Here is a 21,683-nt window from a genome sequence, read left to right on the forward strand (position 1 = left end):
AAGCTGGTACATGTGGGGAGAGGGAAGGGCTTGTGTGCTCGCTGCTCACGTCCCCACCCCCGCGTTTAGCCTCCACACATTCAGATGAACACCTGAATAGAGCTTTTATGCTTATCCAATATAGGATGTTAGTTCGTTCCATTTTCTGTTTACTTGGCAAACAAGGCATAAAGCAGAGTTTTCTCAGAACAGCGTCTGTTCATCCAGCTCTCCTGAAAGGCTGCTGCCTTTCTTTTGCCCACAGCAGTTATCTATCCCTTTCCAAGTCTCTTTCTCTCTTTCAAGAGCTCCCAAGATTCATAACAATGCAGTCCCCAAGGCAATTATCCTTTTATTGGGAAATAACTGATATCATTTTCCTTTTCCCCTCATCTTTGATTCTTCCTAGTTTCAGTCAAGTTCTCCCCCCCTCTCAAATTTCAATGGCAAGATGTCTGAACCATAACTCAGAACTTCAGTTCTTGGCAAGGCTGTGGAGTCGGAGTCGGGAGCAATTTTGGGTGGAGTCGGAGTCGGTAGAAATGTACCGACTCCGACTTTGACTCCTTCATAAATAGCAAATGTATATTAACTAGTAATAACAAATTTACTGTAGTAAAATGGTAGCACAAGGCATTTCATCACCACCACGTGAATCCAGAGCTTGGAAAAGTTACTTTTTTGAACTACAACTCCCACGAGCCCAATCCCTGGGGCTGATGGGAGTTGTAGTTTTAAAAAGTAACTTTTCCAAGCTCTGGATTCACGTGGTGGTGATGAATGCCTTGTGCTACCATTTTACTACAGTAAATTTGTTATTACTAGTTAATATACATTTGCCATTTATGAAGGAGTCGGAGTCGGACAGAAGAAAAATAGAGGAGTCGGAGTTGAAGGTCTGATGTACTGACTCCACAGCCCTGGTTCTTGGGGTTGTCCAAGCCAGAAGGTTTCAGTAGTTGGATATAAGTATGTTGTATTCACTGCATGTCCTTTCCAGGCTCAGTGTCAGGGTTTGATATTGTTGGGAACCTGCCAAGGCCCTGTAAGGGACACATTGTCAATCCCTGGACTCTTCTACCCCTGCTCCTCCTCACCCTTGCTGTAGCTGTTGGTTCACCTGTCCTCTCTGAAACAGTGAGCAAACAAGTAGTCAGAGGAATAAGGAACAGGAATGTCTGCATGCCTTGCCTTTTCTCTCTGAGAGATAGTCCAGTCTGCACTGGGAGGGAGATGCCAGCAAATAGGCAGCAGCAAAAAGGAGGAGAATTGAGTCCCCTTGAAAGCATCTTGCCCAAGGGCACCATAAAACTTGAGAATGGCATTCATACAGTCATATAACATAGGAACCCTTTGTTTGTAAATTTGCCTTTGAGTTGGTGGTGGCTTTCATTTTACACGTTAGGCCAGTGACTGACCAACCACCTTCACTAATTCCATATCTATATTCAGAGATCTTCTACATCTTGTATCCCAAGCTAGCTAGTTAGATGCTTAGGGGTAAGAGCTGGTTGTTCTGTTCATTCATTGGCACTCCTTTCCTGCTTGTCATGTGAAAGCACTCTGGTGTTTCTCTTCAAAGGTAATTATCTCAAAGGATATTTGCCTCAGGGCAGTAGTAGCAGCCACACCGAATACTAGAAAGACCCTGCAATCTCTTCCCACACCCATTCTGAAGTATTGGGGTAGATGCAGGAGCTGAAGAAGGGTCTCCAAGTCTTCTCTCCAAGAAGCGTCAAACACAGACCTCTAGCTGGAGTCTTCTTGATATGACTTATCAGTCTTGAAAGCCAACATTGCCAGACTCTAACATCTAGATATGGACTTGCTAGTTAATGACTGTGTATTTAACTCTAATGACAGACTGCCTAACACTGATTTCACTTATTTCTCACCAATCTCTAATGAAACTTAAGGAATGAGTAAAACTATCCACTCCAACTATTCACATCAACAAGACCGTGATTGGATTGTTTTTACTATAATGTTCTCAATCATCTTCTATTACACACTGCCTTGTGAAGGCTTATCCAGAAAAGGGGATAAAAAAAATCTATCTATACATAAGATATTTTTGTAAGCACTCACTCCCTTATACAGTGTAAAGGTAGCATTCCATAGAGGCAGGCAGTAGTGGCAGATGCACGGCACGTAAGAATGGCAGACCAGCAGGTGAGCAAGGCAGGCATGAGGCAACCAAGCAAGCAAGGTGGCCTGGGTGAGCCATGGAGGAACAGCCAGGACAGCCCGGGCTAGCTCCTTACCAACCATCCTGCTGTGCTGTTGCTGCCAGCCCCTATCGACAGCCTCAGTGGTGGAAGGCAAGGGGGAAGCAGTGGTAGAGAAGGATGGTTCCAGAGGCAGTGGCCTGGCCACTCCACTGTTCCTGTGTCACTTGCATTGGCAGGCTGCCTCCCTCCTCTTCACAGGAGGTCTAAAGGGAAAGAGAAGGAACCTTAGCAACCTGTTTGGGGGAGGAGGATGACCTGTTTGGGGGTCCATGTGTGTGTTTTTGGGAGTCCCTGGTTGGTGAGTGGAGTGAGGGGGGCACAGCCCCCCAGTCCTAAACATATGAGCAAGCAGTGGGAGCACCAGAAGACAATGGAAGGAGTTTGTGTCTGCAAGGGGCACAACTTTTTGTTGCACTCCTATGCAACAAAAGCTTAACTGTTGCTCCTTCCTTTATAATTATGAGGTGTCAAAATAATGTTAAAATATGGAATAGGGAGGCTTTAATTGTTAGTCTCAAGTTTTTGGGCTACTGCAGTGTTCTTCAACCTTGGGCCCTCCAGATGTTGCTGGACTATAACTCCCATAATTCCTAGCTGGCTTTGCCAATGGTCAGTGATGATGGGAGTTGTAGTACCACAACAACTGCAGACCCAAGTTTGAAGAACACCAGGCTACAGTGATAGACACCTGACTTTGCTCAGCCAGCCTATTTAACCACGAAAACTACTAGATGAATTTGGGGCAAGTTATGCATGCTATTTCTATCTCTTGCTAACCTACTCCAGAGTTTACTGTGAAAATAAAATGGATAGCCTCCATGCAGGCCATCCTGAGCTCCTTGAGGGAAAGCTGGGATAAAAAGTGGTGAAAATCTTTAGATCTTTGAGAACATAAGGATAGCCTTGCTGGATCAGTCGAAAGGCCAATCTAGTAGCATCTTTTTTTCACAATAGCTAACCACAGGCCTACGGGAAGTGTGCAAGCAGGACCTTTAAAATCTAGGGAGTTGAAACCTAGGAGAGTTCACTTGAGATCTGTATTCTAATTTTTTTATCATAGTGCAGCTAAAATTCAATACCATGATGAATATTTTATGTTCTTCACAAGGAATGTAATAAGATAAGTTTTATGATACTCTGTCTGTTTAGCCTTTATGCCTTTTTGTGTTACCTGGACAATAGGATGATTATGAGCCAAAATTGCAATGTATATTCTAGTTCTACTTAACTACTGAAGTGAGATTAATAACTGTAAGCTGATCCTTTTGGTGATTTTTATCCTGTAGGCTTTATATGAAACCCACTTATGAATTATTTTAACGATAAAATGAACACAGTTTAGAAATTCTAGAGAAGTTAAACACGGTGTCTGAGTTTGCACATCATGATAAGCATTGTCATGGCAAGCTTACTGTGAACATGAGAATCATTTCTGTCTTGTTCTTGTCCACTAGTCAGTGGAAGCAACAAACCAAAATCCTTTGCTCAGCTTTATAATGAAACCAGGGCTCATGGTTTGTTTCACTCCAAACTATAATTGGTAAGCAAGAACAAACCTTGGCTTTGTATCATGGTTTGTTTGGTCCAAACAATCCATGATCCCCAGTTCAGACAACACCATGTCAAGGATTGGATACATACAGATGTATGCACTAAATATTGGTTAAATGGAAGAACTTCCCATAGAAAATGTTGAAGCTAATAAATGGCTGATATTGATAAAGTTGATCTAAAGTCCTGTATTCCACCCTTTTTAATGTAGGGAGCGTATGGAACTGTTAGAAGAAGCCAAGAAAATGGAAATGGCAAAGTTTCGCTACATCCTTCCAGTCTATGGTATTTGTAAAGAGCCTGTGGGCTTGGTCATGGAATACATGGAGACAGGATCATTGGAAAAGCTCCTGGCTACAGAACCGCTGCCCTGGGAGCTACGCTTCCGAATCATCCATGAGACAGCTGTGGGCATGAACTTCCTTCATTGCATGTCTCCACCTCTGCTCCACCTGGATCTTAAGCCAGCGAACATACTGCTTGATGCCCATTATCATGTCAAGGTATGTCATAGGCCTTTGATATTTGACTCACAATATTTGCCATCAGCTTCAGGATGAGATTGAAGGGAGAGAACTGGTCTTCAAGTAAAAACTCTCATTTGCCATACATAATGTGAAATTTGGTTGTGACTTAAGTAAGTAATGTATTATTGCACCTGTGGCCTTCTGGATACTGTTGGGCTCCAACTCCCATCAGCCTCAGTCAAGATAACCATGGATGATGGGAGTTGTAGTTCTGGAGGGCCAAAGGATAGCGCCCCCCCCCTGCTTTAAAAGGTTGAACAACTAGCTAAGAACAGTTACAGCTTTCCTACTATTTGAAAAATTGGTTAAAAAATACTGGTGGAGAAAAAAACAGTCTCCCATTTTAAGCAGTTAGTGGAAAGAGGGTTTTTATGCATCAGTGGGAAAATGTGGAAACTTCTCACATGCAAGGAAGATGATTATGGTAGATCACATATGGATCACATACCCCCTCCCATCCCATCTCACATTTTAAGCAATCTTACATTTAGAATTGAAAGCTCTTTGTGTGGGAAGATGTATGTTAATGAGCAAATCTACAGAAGGAAGTAGGAAAATAACAGGAAAACACGTTTGGTTGATCTCTTGTTACCCATACCGATTTCTCTCTGCATAGATGCCTGGGTGTAATGTGATATTACTATAACTATGGACTGCCTTCAAGTCAATTCTGACATGGCGACCCTATGAATAGAGTTTTCATGGTAAGCAGTATTCAGAGGTGGTTTACCATTGCCACCCTTTGAGGCTGAGAAGGCAGTGACTGGCCCAAGGTCACCCAGTCAGCTTCATGGCTGTGTGGGGATTCAAACTCTGGTCTCCCAGGTCATAGTCCAGCACATTAACCACCACACCACACTGGCTCTCAATGTGATATTACAGGCCAACATTTATTTTGTATGTAAAAATACATATATGGAATCTTAATGTTAATGCAGGTGTGCACAAGTTACTCTGGGAGCCAAATATCTTGGCTTACATTATATGCAAACCAGGAATCCTGGCTTACCACAAACAATGGTTAATTGATTAAACAGGACAATTTCAAACCATGGCCTGTTTTCGAACTATTGCTGTAAACCAGGATTGCTGGTTCATCCATAACAGCTGAACCAAGCTTCTTTGGAATAGCAAGTAAACTCTGCAGAAATACTACTCCTGGGCGCATGAGCATGACTATTTGCACAGGTTCTCTGACGCTCATTAAACATGCCGCTAAAACTATGGTTTAGCATTGTGTGTTAACTAACCCAGTCTCCTTTACAACGAACACTATTAGAGCTGAAAATACCTTCGCTGTTTCTTTTTCAATTAATTAATTCTCAAGATTGGGAATTGTGTAGTGTCCGGCTATTTATGGTGTGAATAAGAACAGACACATCTTTGTAAAAATAACTATGTTTAGTTTTGGAACACATTGGTCTGGTTCAGGAGGGAGTGGGGGGTTCAAGACTGACCACAGTGCATGCATATAGTGGGGAGTAATGGTTTCCCACTAGTGTCTGAACAGTACCTTAGACTTTTAGATATATGCACAAAATTAAAGTTGCAGTGTTGCCCGGATTCCTTAGGCACTGGGGGTGGGTGGGTAGAGTTAGCTTATGTTGCCATTTCAAAACTCTTTCATTTTAGAGTTCAGTAGAATAATATTCGGATACACTGAAGACATAATAAACCTGTTGGAAAGTAAAATAGGTTTATTACCAATCACAGATTTCTAAAAAATTCATCTTCCCAACCTTTGAGTCTACTGAATAGCAATATTCATAATAGTAACCTCTGCAGCCAGATTATAGGAAATAGCTTTGGTGTCAGGTATAACACTGCATTGTTATAATTGCTAACCCCATAAAACCGATGTTTAAGTCTTGTGCATTTTCATGAAAGTAGTAAATTAATTTCTTTACTTTTAAATGTAAAAACAGCAAAGCAGTACCTTAAAGATGAACAAATTAAGGTGCCACAAGGCTTTTGTTTTTGTTTTTCGCTGCAACAGCCTAACACAGCTACCTGTCTGGAAATGTGTTTCCGATTTGTTTGTGAGGTTTGTGTTGAGAAGTTCTCATCTCAAAAACTGGTTCCAGAGTGTTGAGGGGAAACCCTGTAGTGGCTTCTGGTGGGGATTGAGGAAAGAGTAAAAGTCGCCCCCCGATATGCTCACAAACAGAAATGCCTTCCACTCTCCAAGCAGGGTTTTTGGATCCAACCCTTGGCTTTTAATTCTCTTATATCTGACAACTGAATACACACAAGTCATAGCAACAGAGCTTAATTTTTAATCCATCTTTATTACTCGACAGGCTACCCTTGGCTTTGAGTGTGATGCAGTAAAACTCCTTACCAATGATTTCGCTGTCCATTCCCCATCAGAAACCCATTTGGCATCTTCCATAGTTGTTTATGTTGTATAACCAAGAAACCACTCTAGCCATATAAATGAACAAAGCTGTTACTTCCACCTGAGCCTTTATCCTACTTGGGTAAGCTTCAGCCCTTATCAACATTTTTCACTGTATGAATTCCTGGCAGGAACATGTCTTATCTTATTTGTCACTCTTTCATCCTGCCTTTCCTCCCCAAAGGCTGGGGCAGCATTTTAGCCTCTCAACAACCCTGTGAAATAGGTTAGGGTGAGAGACTGTATCTTGCCAGAGGCCACACAATAGGGTTTGTAGCCAATGGGGATTGGAACCAGAGACTTCCCATCTGCCCAAGCCTCTGTATCACATTGTGAAATTCCAGAGCCCCTTCCTTTGCTCTGCTTTTAGTTGTGGGTAGATTGTGGCCTCATTTGCTAGAGTACTTTTAAGTGTGTGGTGTAGTCAACAAGCAGGTTGTAAACAACAGAAGAAGCATGGGATAAATGTGATTATTTCAATTGCACATATTTTGGCTTTGTTACAAGGAGGTATAGTGATAAGGGGGGTGAGGGAGTGGCAATTCCAGAGGGAAGAGGTGAAAGGAATCTGGAGACCCTGAGTAGGAATTGAGATTAGGAGAGACAGAAGGGATGAGTGCCATAATGTTCAGAACGGGTATCTTGGGCAGAACCAGAGGTTCAGGCAGTCAGGACACACACAGGCTCTTCTGTTGCTGGAGTTCTCAGGGTGGAAGGAGCCACCTGGACTCCCCTAAGCAGTCTTGGTCCATTTGTTTGAAAGCAGTCTGTGTAAGGGCTTGTAATGTTCCAGGAATTGGGCTCAAATGGTATTTAATGGAGAAGGGCACCTGAATGACGAATCCAGTTTAGCTGAAAATGGATGTCCCTGCTTGTCTTTTACATGAAAATATGAGTGGAGAGACATGGCTTGATGTAATCAAACTGGCTTGCAAATCTTTTTCTCGGGGTTCAAAGAAAGTGTGTTGCAAGTGTTAGTCACACCCTATAGCTGTTGACATCCCTGCAATAATTTCAATAGCCTAAGATCACAATGTTTGTAGAGGGGATTGGATACTTGGCTTCATTTCTCCCTTTACCAGCTGCTATTATCCAGCTGTGTGGGAGGCTATTACAGTATTCCCATAGTACTTTGTTGCACGTTAAAAGTGTGCAAAAGGTGAAAACAGGGTCCTCAAAATAATAACAATGACAACAACTGTTGTTGTTAGGCTAATGCATGCATACTCATCCAAATTAAAATTACCATTTGAAATCTAAAATAGACATATTGGATTCTGAAATAGCAACATGTATAACAAAGTGGAATTCTGGGCTGAGCGATTCAACCTTAAGTGGAAGTCTGGAATGATTTATCTAGAAGAGCTGGGTTCAGTTCTATCAAAATGCTTCAAGTTATGTACTCTATACTTGCTTTACCATTTGGTAGTCTATGGGAGGCTGGTCCTCTCAAACTGGTTTTGAAGGAGACTTAAGTATTTTGACAAAACAAAATGCTGAGCAATGGCATAGAATACTTCGGGTCAGTGAAAGCATTCTAAAGGGTTATGTCAGTCACTTCAATATTTATTTCACTCAGAAGCTAATGCAGGCCCTTCTTAATATTCATTATTAAAATGATGTCATCAAAGGAGGTTTGAGTGGACTGGCGTCCAATAGACCATTGAACCCTTATGTTTGTTAATGGCAAGTAAACTAATGGAGTAACTTTTATAATCTAGTATGCTGTATGTTGTAGTTTGTGTTATTATGTAGTCTTTTATTTCATAACATCTAGTTTTATGTTCTGTATTTGTGGTCAGTTGACTGTAAATAAAGATTTGATTTGATTGACTATTGAACTGCAGAGCCAGCATACAATAGAGATTCCAAGGTGCCTTCCAAAAATTCAGTGGTTTTACATAACTTGAAGTGGTCACTTACCTGGAGCAAGCTCTTCTAGAGTTATCACTCTGGGCTTTTCTGCTTTTACCTTTAAAATTGAATCACACCAGTCTTAAATGTTCACTTTTATGCATAACACTGATTTACTGTTGTACTTTTTATAAGTTGGAATCCATTATTGGTTGGCTACCATGAGAGCCTATAGTCTGATCCAGCAGGGCTCTCCTTAGGTTCTTATATATCTGTTTTATACTCTACCCTGAAGTCTATAATAATTACTTGGGTAGGTGTATGAATATCAATTACAGTAGCACTACAATAAAGCTTGCTCTTTGTATGGAAAATGGGATGCTTTAATTTGCTTATGTGTTAGTGACTGAGTTACAAAGCTGTCGGTTTTCCATTTTAAACGTGAAGCGTGGGTTGAGGTAGGAGATTTAACTCAGTGGTAGAGTGCATGCATTGCACATAGAAGTCCCAACTTCTTTCTCTGACATCTTGGGTAACTAAGCTGGGAAAGACTCTGGCAAGCTACTACCAGAAAAGGCAATGCTGAGTAGATGGACTAATGATCTCACATTGGTATCAGGCAGTTTCATCAGTTCAGGTTTTTAACCATTATAGTTACTTTAAAAAAAGAAGAAGTGTATTTGGGTCCTGTATCCAAGCGTCTGTGTGTAGCTGGTCCTTCCTCCAAGACAATTTTACGTTTTTCTTCTTCTTAGCTTATTTGGAATATTTATAAACCACCCCATAGAAATGAGGTTTCTCTGTGTGGCTGACAGCAAAAATGAAAACACCCAAAGAGATATCCCAGTAGTGGCTAGGAGTTTAACATTTATGGTTCTTCTAATGATGTAACTTGTAGAGAATCCCTTGGACTCGCAAGTACTGAGTCACTGCATTTGACTTTGCTTTACTCTGCCACCGCATAGGCATGTTAGGTTACTCGAACCTAATTAAAAGCCCCTTTTTATGGCTATGGTTTGTGTGCTATGTGGTTCTCGTTGATATTAATAGGTGCTGTATGACTAAACTTCATGCCCAGTGTTACTGACTCACTTCAAAGCATCTAATTTTGAGCCCATAAAACTCCTTCCAGAGCATAGCTCTCCTGCCAAGGATTGGGAGCCCTTGAAGGCACAACTCAGTGTGATTTAGTTGTCAGAGCGCTTTGATATGCTTGAAACTGCAGCTCTACATTTGGCTGTGCTCTCGTTATAATGATAAAAATTTGCTTAAAACACAAACTTGTAACGTGAACTTGAGTTGTCAGGTGATTCATAATGCAAAAATTAGTCACTTCTGCACCTGGGTCCGCCAAACTTTGTGTTTGCAAACTTTGCACCTGGTCAGTATACATTTCATCTGTAGCGGAAATCAAATTACAGAAGAGTTTAGATAATAAGATCTTTTGTCCCTCGGTCAAGGAAAGTAGGTGGGGAAAACATGTCTACAGCATGTGCCTTTGGTTGTTTGTCTACCTTCTCTTCACCCCAAATGGCTTAGCTGAGGTTTGAACTGAGGCTTCAATAATCGCTGCAAAAGTTCTTGCTTCAAAAATATGTGAAGTTAGGATATATCTGTCTGCTTGCGTTCAGGAATAAATACACTTAATCTCTTCCAGCTTCCTTCTCCACCCTCTGGATCGAACTACTTCTGACTTTTTTTGGTCATTTCCCATTAGATGTATTTCCTCTGCCAGCTTGCCCTGGTTTATTCCATATTTCATGCTTAACTATTTTATCCCATACTGTCACTTCTCCCATCAGGCTAACTTTTTCAGAACCTGAGTAAGTGGCACATGCTTATTCAGTGTTACCTGTCCTGAACTTTAGGGTCAGCAAATTATTTTATTTTGATTTGTAATCTTTAACTAGAAGAGGTCTATAACTTCCACTTCCTTCATCTCCCCCACCCCTTGACTGTTTCTCACTCTTTTTTTATAGTCTCCTTTTCTTCTTACATCATGTTGTCCCAAATACATAGCTGTGACGGTATAGCACTTTAAAACGATCCTTGTTTCTCTAACACTCTTCTGACATATAGAGGGGGAAAGTTACTTCTGCTAAATATTTCCTTAGGTTTGCAAGGAACTGTCATGTCACTGTCCTGCCCTGCCCTCTTAAATTGTTGGAGAAAACTAACGTCTCGGGAGGCAGAGTATGAAGGCCTCTGCTTAGCCTTGTGCAGAAAGGCTGCAAGAGTGTGGAGTTTATAGGGTCATTGAGTTTTGTGTTTCCCATCAACTCTCTCCCTATGAATCTCCTAAGCAAAACCTTGGAAGAAAATCTATGGGTTTTTTTGTTTTGCTTTGACACTTAAAAAACACAGTTGGGTATGTGTGAACTCTGAAGACATGCTTGCTGTTCTTGCTTATTCTTTCCATAGCCTAATACTGGCTGCTTGTGTTTTTGTTTTGTTTTGTTTTGTTGCAGTGAAGAATCCTTTTTGTCCCTCCCTAGATATGCCAGGTTGCTGTAGCTTCAATAGGCAAGCCATATCTCTTTCATCAGATTATTTCCTCACTTAACATTTAGCGGAGGTTTCTTGCTTGGGAGGGACAAATAGTTGATTTTTGAGGATAATACTGCACTTCAGCCCAACTGTTTCCAGTGTTCTAGGCCACTGTATTTGTGTTCTGTATCTCTGATTATCTGCTTTTCCCCCTTCTCTGCTGGGAATCTTTATGCTGTAAAGCTGTTTTTCTGTCACTTGCAGAGGTGTAGTTATCCAGGTTCTCAGGAGGTCTTAGATCCCATACTTTTTTGGGAGAAGGGTCTCTGTTTCCAGCATCCTACAAGCCAATCAGCATGAAAGGGGAGTGTGTTAGCCACTGAGAAGAGTCTTCTAACATGCTTTCTTGTTCTTTCCTGCTGATTGGAGCCAATCAGAGTGAAAGGAGGTGAGTCAGCCACTGAGAAGACTCTCCTCTTCAGTGGTTATTGGTTCATAGGGATGTTGTGGTTGTGGGAGAAGGCATTAACAAGGATCTCATTCTCAACCCTTAAGCAAAAAAGAGGGGGGGCATGGCTGTGACTAACATGAAGGGACCCTGCACTTCTGAATTTGCTTTTACAATACTGGTCCCTTTTAAATGCAGTAGTCATATCTATGACAGGACTGAACCCTAAGGAATACAACCTTGAGGTGTATATTAAGAATATCCAAATTGTGCCCTAAGGCTATACCCTAGGGGTGCATATTGCCTTCTCCCACATACACTTGCCCAACCTTGAGAACCTCATCAGAGGCCCTCCCTTAGGTGTGTGGCTACTAGGAAGAAAGCCTTCTCTGTGGTGGCACCCCAGTTCTGAAATGCCCTCTCTACAGAGGCTTGCCTAGTGCCTTGCCTATGGTCATTTCACAGCCAGATGAAGGCTTTATTCTCCCGGGCCTTTTAAAAATCTGTAATTTTAGCATTCTGAACCACTGTTCATGTGCTATGTATGTCTGAGTTCCCTGCTTTTATTCTTCTCAGCTGGGAATGTTTATGCTTCAAACTGGTATTTTATTGTATTGTATTTTAATATGTATTTTATCATAGTGTATTGGGAACTGTCCAAATAACAATGCTGTGGGGTGGTCACTTATATTAATATAGTGAACAAATAAAGATATGTCAAACTTTTTCTCTCTGCTTCTTGAGTATTGTGAGAAATCCTGGAGGAGTCTGGAATAACTTGCTCTAGAGTGGCCCTGCTGACATTTACTACAGTAGCTTGAGGAGTCTGCATTATCACAGAATAAAAATCAAATGCACATACCATTTTTAGCTAACCCCCAAATCTGTCTTTGGACAGCTTTGATTTGAACAGCGTCCTTTATAGTTTGATACAGTTCTTAGCTAGGATAAAAATATGTTGCGCTATTCATTAAAGCCTCTGTGTTTTTTTTAATGGTTTCACATTCCTAAATGTCAGATATAAATTGTGCTTTAGGAATATATAACAAAAGAATGTGGTAAAGCTGAGTATCACAAAAGAAAGAAACCACGCATGCAGTAATTATTTTTGCAGACTAGTCTAACTGGAACTTTTCTTTTTAACTTTATCAGATTTCAGATTTTGGATTAGCCAAGTGCAATGGTCTTTCTCATTCTCATGATCTCAGCATGGATGGACTTTGTGGCACTATTGCATACCTGCCCCCAGAACGCATTAAAGAGAAGACCCGGTATTTTGATACCAAACATGATGTCTACAGGTATGTACCAATTTCTTTCTCTCTCTTTCCCTCATTGCACCTATCATTTCCCAGACATTCTAATTTGGTGCCATCTGGCTCATGCTATTCTGTGCACCATCTAGGTCAAGGCATAATTAGAACAGGGGCATCCAATATGGTATCCCCCAGTTGTTGTTGTTGTTGTTGGACTACAGCTCCCATCATCCCTGACTGCTGGCCAAGCTGACTGGGGCTTATGGGAATTAGAGTCCAAAAACCTCTCAATGGCACCTGGTTGGCTACCCCTGGACTAGATAAATCTTGGTCTGGTCTGGTTTAGCAAGGCAGTCCTCATGTTCTTGAAACCCATTCTCATTCTAACATTATGTGTAACAATGTATTTGATGACCTGGGATGATGAGCACTAAAGACCCTATCAGCAAAAAAAGGAAGAAAGAGAATGCATTCTATTTGTATACAATTAACATTAATTAATGTTTCTGCTTGCAGCTTTTCCATTGTTATCTGGGGAGTTCTGACACAGAAAAAGCCCTTTTCAGGTAAACAAATATTTGTTTTGATGAATCATGTTTTAGATGAGTATCTCGGACAAAGCTGCTCCTCCAAATAAGTATGCCCACCATGATGTGACTAGTCTTCAGTATGTTGAAATACAAGGAGACAAGTTTTGGTACTGTGCAGATTATTTATTACATGCTCTATGCATTTCAGAGAATATATCTCCTTAGAAGCTGTGTATTTTCTTCACTCTGCCAAATTATTAGAACAATAAAACATGTAACAATTGTTTGCCAAAACCTCACACAAAACACACTTATCAGGGCGTCAGAGCACCTAATAAATCATTTACACAGCACCACAGCTTGTCTCCTTTTTTTCAACTACCAGCAGGTGTTTCCCCCCCTCTTTGTTCCTAGTCTTCAATATGCCCAAACTTTCATCACTGCTGATATGCTAGATTTGAAGGAGTCCCAACTATTGTTTCTGCATTGAAAGCCAGACTGGAATCCATAGAATGTGAGACTTGGAAAAGGATAAAAGGGTTGTTGCATCTAATCCCCATGTCACTAGACAGGATCATGGCTAGTTCCCTAACAGTCAGCCAAGCGATCTAGACCTCAGTGTGCTGTAAGCAAAGACCAGATGGGCTACAGAAAGTTGTTTGCAGGACTGTAACATGAAGTGACACATGTAAGGAGTCAGGCCGTATGCGTTATGCCATTATTAGCAGCTCCAGAGATTGATACCTAATCTAGGAGACCCTGTGCATGATGCTAACTGATACACAGCTAGCCAAAGAAAATAGAACTGGGTGCATTTTCTATGCATCAGGGCCAACATTGTGGCATTATTCCCGCTTATATATCTGTGGAGTGATATTTATTCCATTTAGCCTCCCCACCTCCCTCAGCTGAGAAAGGCTGAGAAATAATAGAATAGAAGAATAGAATGTCCTGCCCGTAGGAGCTCAGGTTATTATTCTGTGAGTTTAAGGTTAAGTGTTAACAATTAACATCTTGAGATGGCTAAAATGCAAGCCTCTCTATAGAAAGAGAACCCTAATAGGAAAAAGGACACTGATTAACTGGATCTATGAGATCAGTGAGAGACTCCTTCATTTCCCAGTGTGATCTTAATTTGTGCTTTTTCCGTTGCAGAAGAGAATAATATTCTACATATTATGGTGAAAGTAGTTAATGGCCACCGCCCAGAATTACCAGCTGTCCCCAAATCCAGACCTCGTGCATGTAACAGCTTGATCAAACTGATGCAAAAGTGCTGGCAAGATGATCCTAGCAAAAGGCCAACATTTCAAGGTAAACCTTTTACTGACTAGCTTGGCAAACCTTGTGAGTCACTTCAGTGTTCAGGACTCTATTAATCCCTGGTAGAGCTCCACCAAAATCTTGTAAAAATGATGAATGCAAAGTATACACAACCCACTCTTTTGTGCAGGCAGCAATATGGGGCACTTCCTCACTTCAGGGAACAGATTATTAAAGAGCTTGCCTGATCATGCAGATGTTGATTTAGATGCCAAATGTTCCAGTTAACTCCCCAAATGGCTGCCTAGGTTTAACTTTCTAATCTATAAAGCCTACCCATGTTGTATTATTAAAATCGAAGGCAAAGTATTAGATGTTTTATTTCTTATTTTATGTTCTATAGCATAAAAGAGAACTCACAAAGAGTAAGTAAGGTTACTGATTCGTCTTCAAAAACAGGTAGAAACAGCGTCTTGAATGTTGCAGTACAGGATTGAATGTGGCTTTGCTGCCATACTGCAGTTTGTCCAAGTTCCTTATTATCGTAGTTCTTTTGTATGTAAGAGCCATAAAAGAGTTGGCAATTTGTGCTATAAGAAGAGCCCTGCTGGATCAGACCAAAGACCTACCTAATCCAGCATTCTGTTTTCAATGTTAGACATAGATGCCTATGAAAAGCCCACAAGCAGGGCATAAGCACAATAGCACTGTCCTGTTCATAATCTCCAGGAACTGGTCTTCAGAAGCATTCTGCCTCCACCTGTGGAGGTAGGACATAACCATTAAGACTGGCAGCCACTGACAGCCTATTCTCCATGAATTTGTCTAATCCCTTATTAAAGCCATCCAAATTGGTGGTCATCACTACATCTTGTGAGAGTGAATTCTAGAGGTATGACTGTGCACTGTGTGAAGAAGCACTTTCTTTTGTCTGTCCTGATTCCCAACCATTCAGCTTCAATGGATGGCCCTGGTTGAGAGAGGGAGAAAAGTTTCTCTCTGACCTCTCTTTCTCTGCACCATGTGTAATTTATACACCTCTATCATGTCCCCCACTTATCTGCCTTTTTTCTAAATTAAAAAGCCCCAAATATTGTAACCTTTCCTCATTCTAGAGTTACTCCAGCCCTTTGATCATTTTGGTAAAATACAAAAAGACTTGGTAGCTTGAACCAGTTCCTGTGTGTGCGTGTGTACAAATCATTTGCTAAGCAGAACTACGAATCTTTCCTTCTTCCTGATTCCTGGTGACAAATTTGAACATGGTTACATGAACTGCTAAAGTTGTGCAACTGGCATCCTTTATTCCAGCTCAATAGGTTTTATGGTTACATAATTCAGTCTTTATAGTACAGAAATTCTCCACCAATTTAATTGCTACCACAGAGGAAGTAAAGCACACTGGGAAAGAATATTGTGGAGCAGAGGGAGTGGACCTCCCACTTTTAAAACAAACATTGATCCAAAGACTATGACAGTCTGACCATCTTCACATCTTTTAGTGCTATGCCAAGAGTGGCTGACCAGACTTCCAAGTAGGAAGGGGTGTCTTCTATTAATTTAAATTGCTTTTTTAAAAAATGTGTTTTTAAATTTGTATATTTGTTTTTAATTGTTGTAAAACGCCCAGAGAGCTTCAGCTATGGGGCGGTATACAAATGAAATCAATCAATCTATCTATCTATCAGCTGGACAGAACAACTAACTTTTAAACTATCTAAAAATAATTTATCTGAAATCTTTTGTTTAGAAGAATATTGTGGTATATGGGAAATATACACAGCTGCTGAAGATAATGTGTATTCTCTGATCCATCTTCTTCTAGAATGAATTTAATTTTTGCTTTTTATTTTTAAGAAATTACCTCTGAAACAGAAGACCTCTGTGAAAAACCAGAGATTGAAAATAAGGAAATGATAGTTCAGGAAGACATCAAGAATACTCAGACTTACCCAAAGGTATGTATTTGAGCAGTATGTGAAAAATAGAGGGAACTTGATGTTGCGGTCATCTTCCTCCTATGTAATATTTGACAAGCACTTCTAATTTAAATGCCTGCCTTTTTCTCTCTCCCCTCCACCCCCAATGTCTTCCTCCATTCTCCCTTCAGGAGATGCCTGGGTTATCCCAGCTAAAGCAAGAGTCTGATCCCGCATCAGCTAAGGATTACAGCCTCTCAGAGTTGTTGTCCCAACTTGATTCGGGAATTTCACAGACAGAAGAGCCTGAAGAACTCACTCGTAGTGCTTCTGAATCTAGGCTTGCTTCCAGTGACAAGAGGCTTTCAGGAGTGTCCTCGGTAGACTCTGCCTTTTCTTCACGAGGTTCCCTATCATTGTCGTTTGAGAGAGAAAATTCTGAAAGTGGTAAGGACTTTATAGTTTTATCAAGCAATCACGTGGAAAACTAATTTTGAGTGTGTGTTGGGACTGGGTGATGGGAATAAATGGTTTCTGATGTCCTATATTTACTTTGCTGTGAGATTACCATTTTGGGGGATAATGACTGATGTGACACAGTCAGCAAAATGTATCCTCCCCCCTTTCTTTCTTTGCATGGTGGGTGGCTAATACATGTTTTGAAATGCTGCATATCATTGCTCACTACCCCTCTTAGAGGTTTTCCAGGCAGTTGTGAAGTCATACTCAGAGTAGACCCATGGAAAACAGTGAACTTAAATTCTGTTTCTTTGTTACTCCGACTGATAGCAAACCAACTGAACACCAGCACAGACCTTAAAACAGGGCTGGGGAATCTTGGCCGCTCAAGAGGTTGTTGGACTCCCATCAGTCCCAGCCAGCAAATGGTTAGGGATGATGGCAGTTGTAGTTCAGCAGCATCTGGAGGGCCAAAGGCTTCCTAGCCCTACCTTAAAACCTAGGTGGTTAAGGGTAGGTTCACTGTCAAAAATATTTTTTCCATGTGATGTGTCTTGACTATTCTAAGGTATGCGTTAGGATGGAGAATGCATTGTGTGGCCTCAGCCGTCCACTAATGCAGCTTTATAGGGGACACAGGCAGCTGTCAGGCTATTTATCGATCTAGCCCAGTATTATCTACTACAACAGCAGCTCTCCAGAGTCTGCATCAATCCTATCACCTGATCCTCTTTTAACTGGAGATGCCAGAGATTGAACCTGGGACCTTTTGCTTGTAAAACAAGTGCCCTAAGCACTGAACGATGGTCCCTTCTCTTGTTCTTGGTGATCATTTCATGATAATGGCAACACATTTTCAGTCACCAGCAGTTCAGGAATGGCTTTTGGATAGCCAAGACTATATTTGTGAAGCATCCAATGATATTGCATTCAGACAGTTGAGACACAACACACAGATGAATGCTTGATGGTGAATTGGCCCTAAATGTTTCCTTATGCTGAGGATTAGGAGCCTGATGTGCAAGTAAGGATTAAAGAGTATGGGTTGTAGAGATACTCATGATGTTGGACACATATTTTGGGGTGATTTTTTTTTCTTTGAAAACCAATAGGACTTCACTTAAATGCCCAAATTGCTCTCATCTATAAGCCTCACAGTCATAGCTCTGTGTGTGCAACATTTACTTGTTGAGGACATGTGATCCTGGCAAGCCGCATAAGGAGCACACAATAAAAACAGATAAGAAAGTTGCTTTCTACACTTTGGCTTTGTTCTTTTTTTTTTTTTTAATAATTTTTATTCAAATTTTTCAAAAGACAAACAAAACAAAGTCAAAAAAACAACAATACATCAACAAAAAATGAAAATAAAATAGTTGACTTCCGATTTGTCGCAGATCAGCTATAAGTATATAATATACATCAAACCTGTCCCTTAATGTATACATACAGAGTCCCTTTTCTCCGTAGGCTGTCTTAATTAATCGTCAAATCCCAGTATCATCATTTTATTTTGATCTTTCAACAAAAAGTCTAAGAGAGGCTTCCATTCCTTAAGAAATGTATCTGTCGATTTTTCTCTAAGTAAACATGTCAATTTGTCCATTTCTACTAAATCCATTAATTTCAATAGCCATTCTTCCATTGTTGGTATTGATTCCATTTTCCACTTTTGTGCATAACTTTGGCTTTGTTCTGAATTTCCAAATTGTGAGCCAGTAGAGCGGAGCTGCTATTTTCCCCTGCCCCCCTCTGGCTTGGCTCCTGTGCCTTTAATGTTTGATCGTAATGGAATGTTGATGTTGCTTTTTGCCTCTCTAGATATTGGTACAACAGATATCCAGAAAAGAAAGCTGACTGAGGCGATCACTTCTGGAGACACTAGCAAACTGATGAAGATCCTTCAGCCTCAAGATGTTGACCTTGTTTTGGATGGGAGCTATAGCCTCCTGCATTTGGCTGTTGAATCAGGCCAAGAAGAATGTGTCAAGTGGCTCCTTCTGTACAACGCCAACCCCAATCTGACCAACAAGAGAGGCTCTACACCCCTCCACATGGCTATAGAGAAAAAAAATAAAAGCATTGTTGAGCTGCTCCTGGCAAGAAAAATTAATGTGAATGCTAAAGATGAGGACCAGTGGACTGCCCTTCACTTTGCTGCCCAGAATGGGGATGAGCTGAGCACAAGGCTGCTGCTGGAAAAGAATGCCTTGATGAATGAAGTCGATTTTGAAGGAAGAGCTCCCATTCATGTTGCCTGCCAGCACGGCCAAGAGAACATTGTACGCATCTTTCTGAGGAGAGGGGTTAATGCAGATATCAAAGGGAAGGGTAACTGGGTGCCTTTGCATTATGCTGCCTGGCAAGGTCACCTGTCCATAGTGAAGCTTCTTGCCAAGCAGTCGGGGGTCAATGTGAATGCACAGACAGTGGAAGGAAGAACCCCTTTGCATCTGGCTGCCCAGAGAGGGCATTACAGAGTTGCTCGTACGCTTGTAGAGCTGCAGTCAGATGTCAATGTAAGGAATGCCTTTCTTTACACCGCTCTGCATGTCGCCGCTGAAACCGGCCACACCAGCACTTCGAGGCTGCTTCTCAACCGTGGCGCAGAGGTAGAGGCAGCAACAGCCAACGGCTGTACTGCGCTGCACCTGGCCGCTCGCCATGGCCACTTATCAACTACCAAGTTGTTGATTGAAGAAGGTGCCAATGTCCTGGCCAGGGGCCCTTCAAACAGGACAGCGCTGCACCTTGCTGCTGAAAATGGATATGATGAAGTAGTAGAGGAACTTGTCAGTCTAGAGAATGTAAATGATCCAGATGAGGAAGGCTTGATGCCTCTACATCTGGCTGCAAAAGGTGGCCACGTGCGCACGGTTGAGGTTCTGTTAAAGCACAGCGCTCTTGCTGATGCGGAAAGCCTTGCATTTCATACCCCGCTGCAACTGGCTAAACAAAATGGAAACAGCACTGTTGTTATGCTACTCAGCGAGACATAAGTGAACAGGCAGTGCTTGTCTATGTCTTTTATCTTTCCATAGAGAATGTGGAAGCCTAGCAACCAGGGGTTTTCCTCTGTCTGCTACTCTGGCATGTGTATGAGTCTGCTTCAAGTTACAGGCGAGTCTGAATTCCACCCTGGCAGAAGCTGCTTTGTTGATGTAGCAATGCACTCTAATGAACTGAGTGAGCGTGGGAGCAGGAGCCACAAAATCCTGAGCACAGAGTCTGACACTTTCCTGTGAGGTGGTGTTGAGCAAGCTGTATGTAAAGACATTGTGTTCTTTCCCTGGGACTTCAGCAATGGGGGAGCTGACTTGCCCTGGAGATGGTGTTGAGGAGTAACTTGCATTAGATAGGGTTAAGTGGACACTTGTCTCTTTCAGTGTAGAGTCAATATCTTAATATTTCAATCCTTTTTTACATTCAGACAAATGATGGGAAAGGCATCCTAGAATGTCATGCTAGAATATTTTTGAAATTGATTTTTTCCCTTGCATCCTTCCACAATGTGCACAAAGTATGAGCATTTGCCTTGTTGGAAGAAAAGTTCTTTAGGGGTTATTGTCTTTTAAGCCATATGGATAGCAATCAAAATCTGTTTCATAATGCACAAGAGATTTGTGAAAAAGAATGTAAGAAATGCCTATTTCAAAGCCACACATTTCTGTGTTCTCAAATGGTTGATCTTTCCAAGATCATTACAGTCAGCTAGTACTTGCAATTAGCACTGTGAGCATCCAAATGTTAACTGCAGGGAGAATTGCATAGAAATTCATTCCTGAGATACTATACTAGCTATGTGTGCATACATACAATGTATATGCATGATATTGTAACTGTAAGTGTGTGAATGAAGCAAAGTGAAAAGGTGTGTGCATGTGCATATATGTTGAAGCTGGAAAATCAACTAATAAGAATACAAAAGGTAGATAAAATCTAACCATCTATAAATTTCTTAAAGAACATTTTTTAAATGGTGTAGATTACTGAACCACATGTATAGTACTGCAGTGTCTTCTGAAAGAACTTACTGTGTTTGGTAGACTAATATAAAGATATACTGTGTATATAGTATTTCAGTCCATTGTACATCTCTTTTCTACTATAGAAAATTGTGACTCTTCAGATCTGGGTATGTTTTAATACACCTTTCATAAAGTTCATATATTTTCAAATGTTCAAGTGTGATCTGTTTTATCAATAAAATAGCTCTGCTTCAAATGGTTTTGAGAAATTGAATTGTGTATGTACAGTTTCTAAGGGACAAAAATATTTCAGTAGTATGATCTTGTTTTCTTTCTGTCTCTCACGTACACACACACACACACACAGAGAGAGAGAGAGAGAGAGAGAGAGAGAGAGAGAGAACTACCTGGAATCAATTTTACCAGGAAATATTTACAGCTGTGGGCCAGGCCACCCAGTAAATTCTTCAATGAACCTATGTAAAGCTCAGTCTTCAATATGTGCTGGATTACATTGGCTCTCAACATGGTTTAAAAACAGTTTGCAAATTTTGAGCTAAGTTTTTTGTAGTGGCTTAGAGATGCTGTAAGCACCTCTTGCATGCCAACTACCTTATTTCTCCATCGATAAAATTGTTGGCAATCAACAGATGGTGACAGTTTGTATTTCTTACTGACTAATCAAGAACATGGGCTGGAGAAAGCAGCAGACTATGCTGAGGCTGCTCATTATAAATTGTGACTTTCAACACACTCTCACATATGAAAAGGCAGTTGGTAATTTCAAAAATAAAATTACAGCTTGCCTTTATC

The 21,683-nt window shown here is 41.0% G+C and overlaps 1 protein-coding gene across 3 annotated transcripts in view; it reads left to right on the forward strand.

Moving 5' to 3' along the window:
• RIPK4 (receptor interacting serine/threonine kinase 4) overlaps nt 1-21,084 on the forward strand; it is a 35,978-nt gene extending 14,894 nt beyond the window's left edge. For all 3 annotated transcript variants that reach the window (XM_061627593.1, XM_061627594.1, XM_061627596.1), the window contains exons 2-8: nt 3,973-4,264; nt 12,628-12,776; nt 13,248-13,297; nt 14,417-14,575; nt 16,382-16,482; nt 16,635-16,890; nt 18,724-21,084. In XM_061627593.1, the coding sequence (XP_061483577.1) occupies nt 3,973-4,264; nt 12,628-12,776; nt 13,248-13,297; nt 14,417-14,575; nt 16,382-16,482; nt 16,635-16,890; nt 18,724-19,901 (2,185 nt within the window). In that variant the 3' untranslated portion in view covers nt 19,902-21,084. The remainder of the gene's footprint in view (nt 1-3,972; nt 4,265-12,627; nt 12,777-13,247; nt 13,298-14,416; nt 14,576-16,381; nt 16,483-16,634; nt 16,891-18,723) is intronic.
• The last annotated feature ends 599 nt before the right edge of the window (nt 21,085-21,683 follow it).

This window comes from Rhineura floridana, chromosome 5 (assembly GCF_030035675.1).
Source record: "Rhineura floridana isolate rRhiFlo1 chromosome 5, rRhiFlo1.hap2, whole genome shotgun sequence".
In the NCBI taxonomy this organism is placed as follows: Eukaryota; Metazoa; Chordata; class Lepidosauria; order Squamata; family Rhineuridae; genus Rhineura; species Rhineura floridana.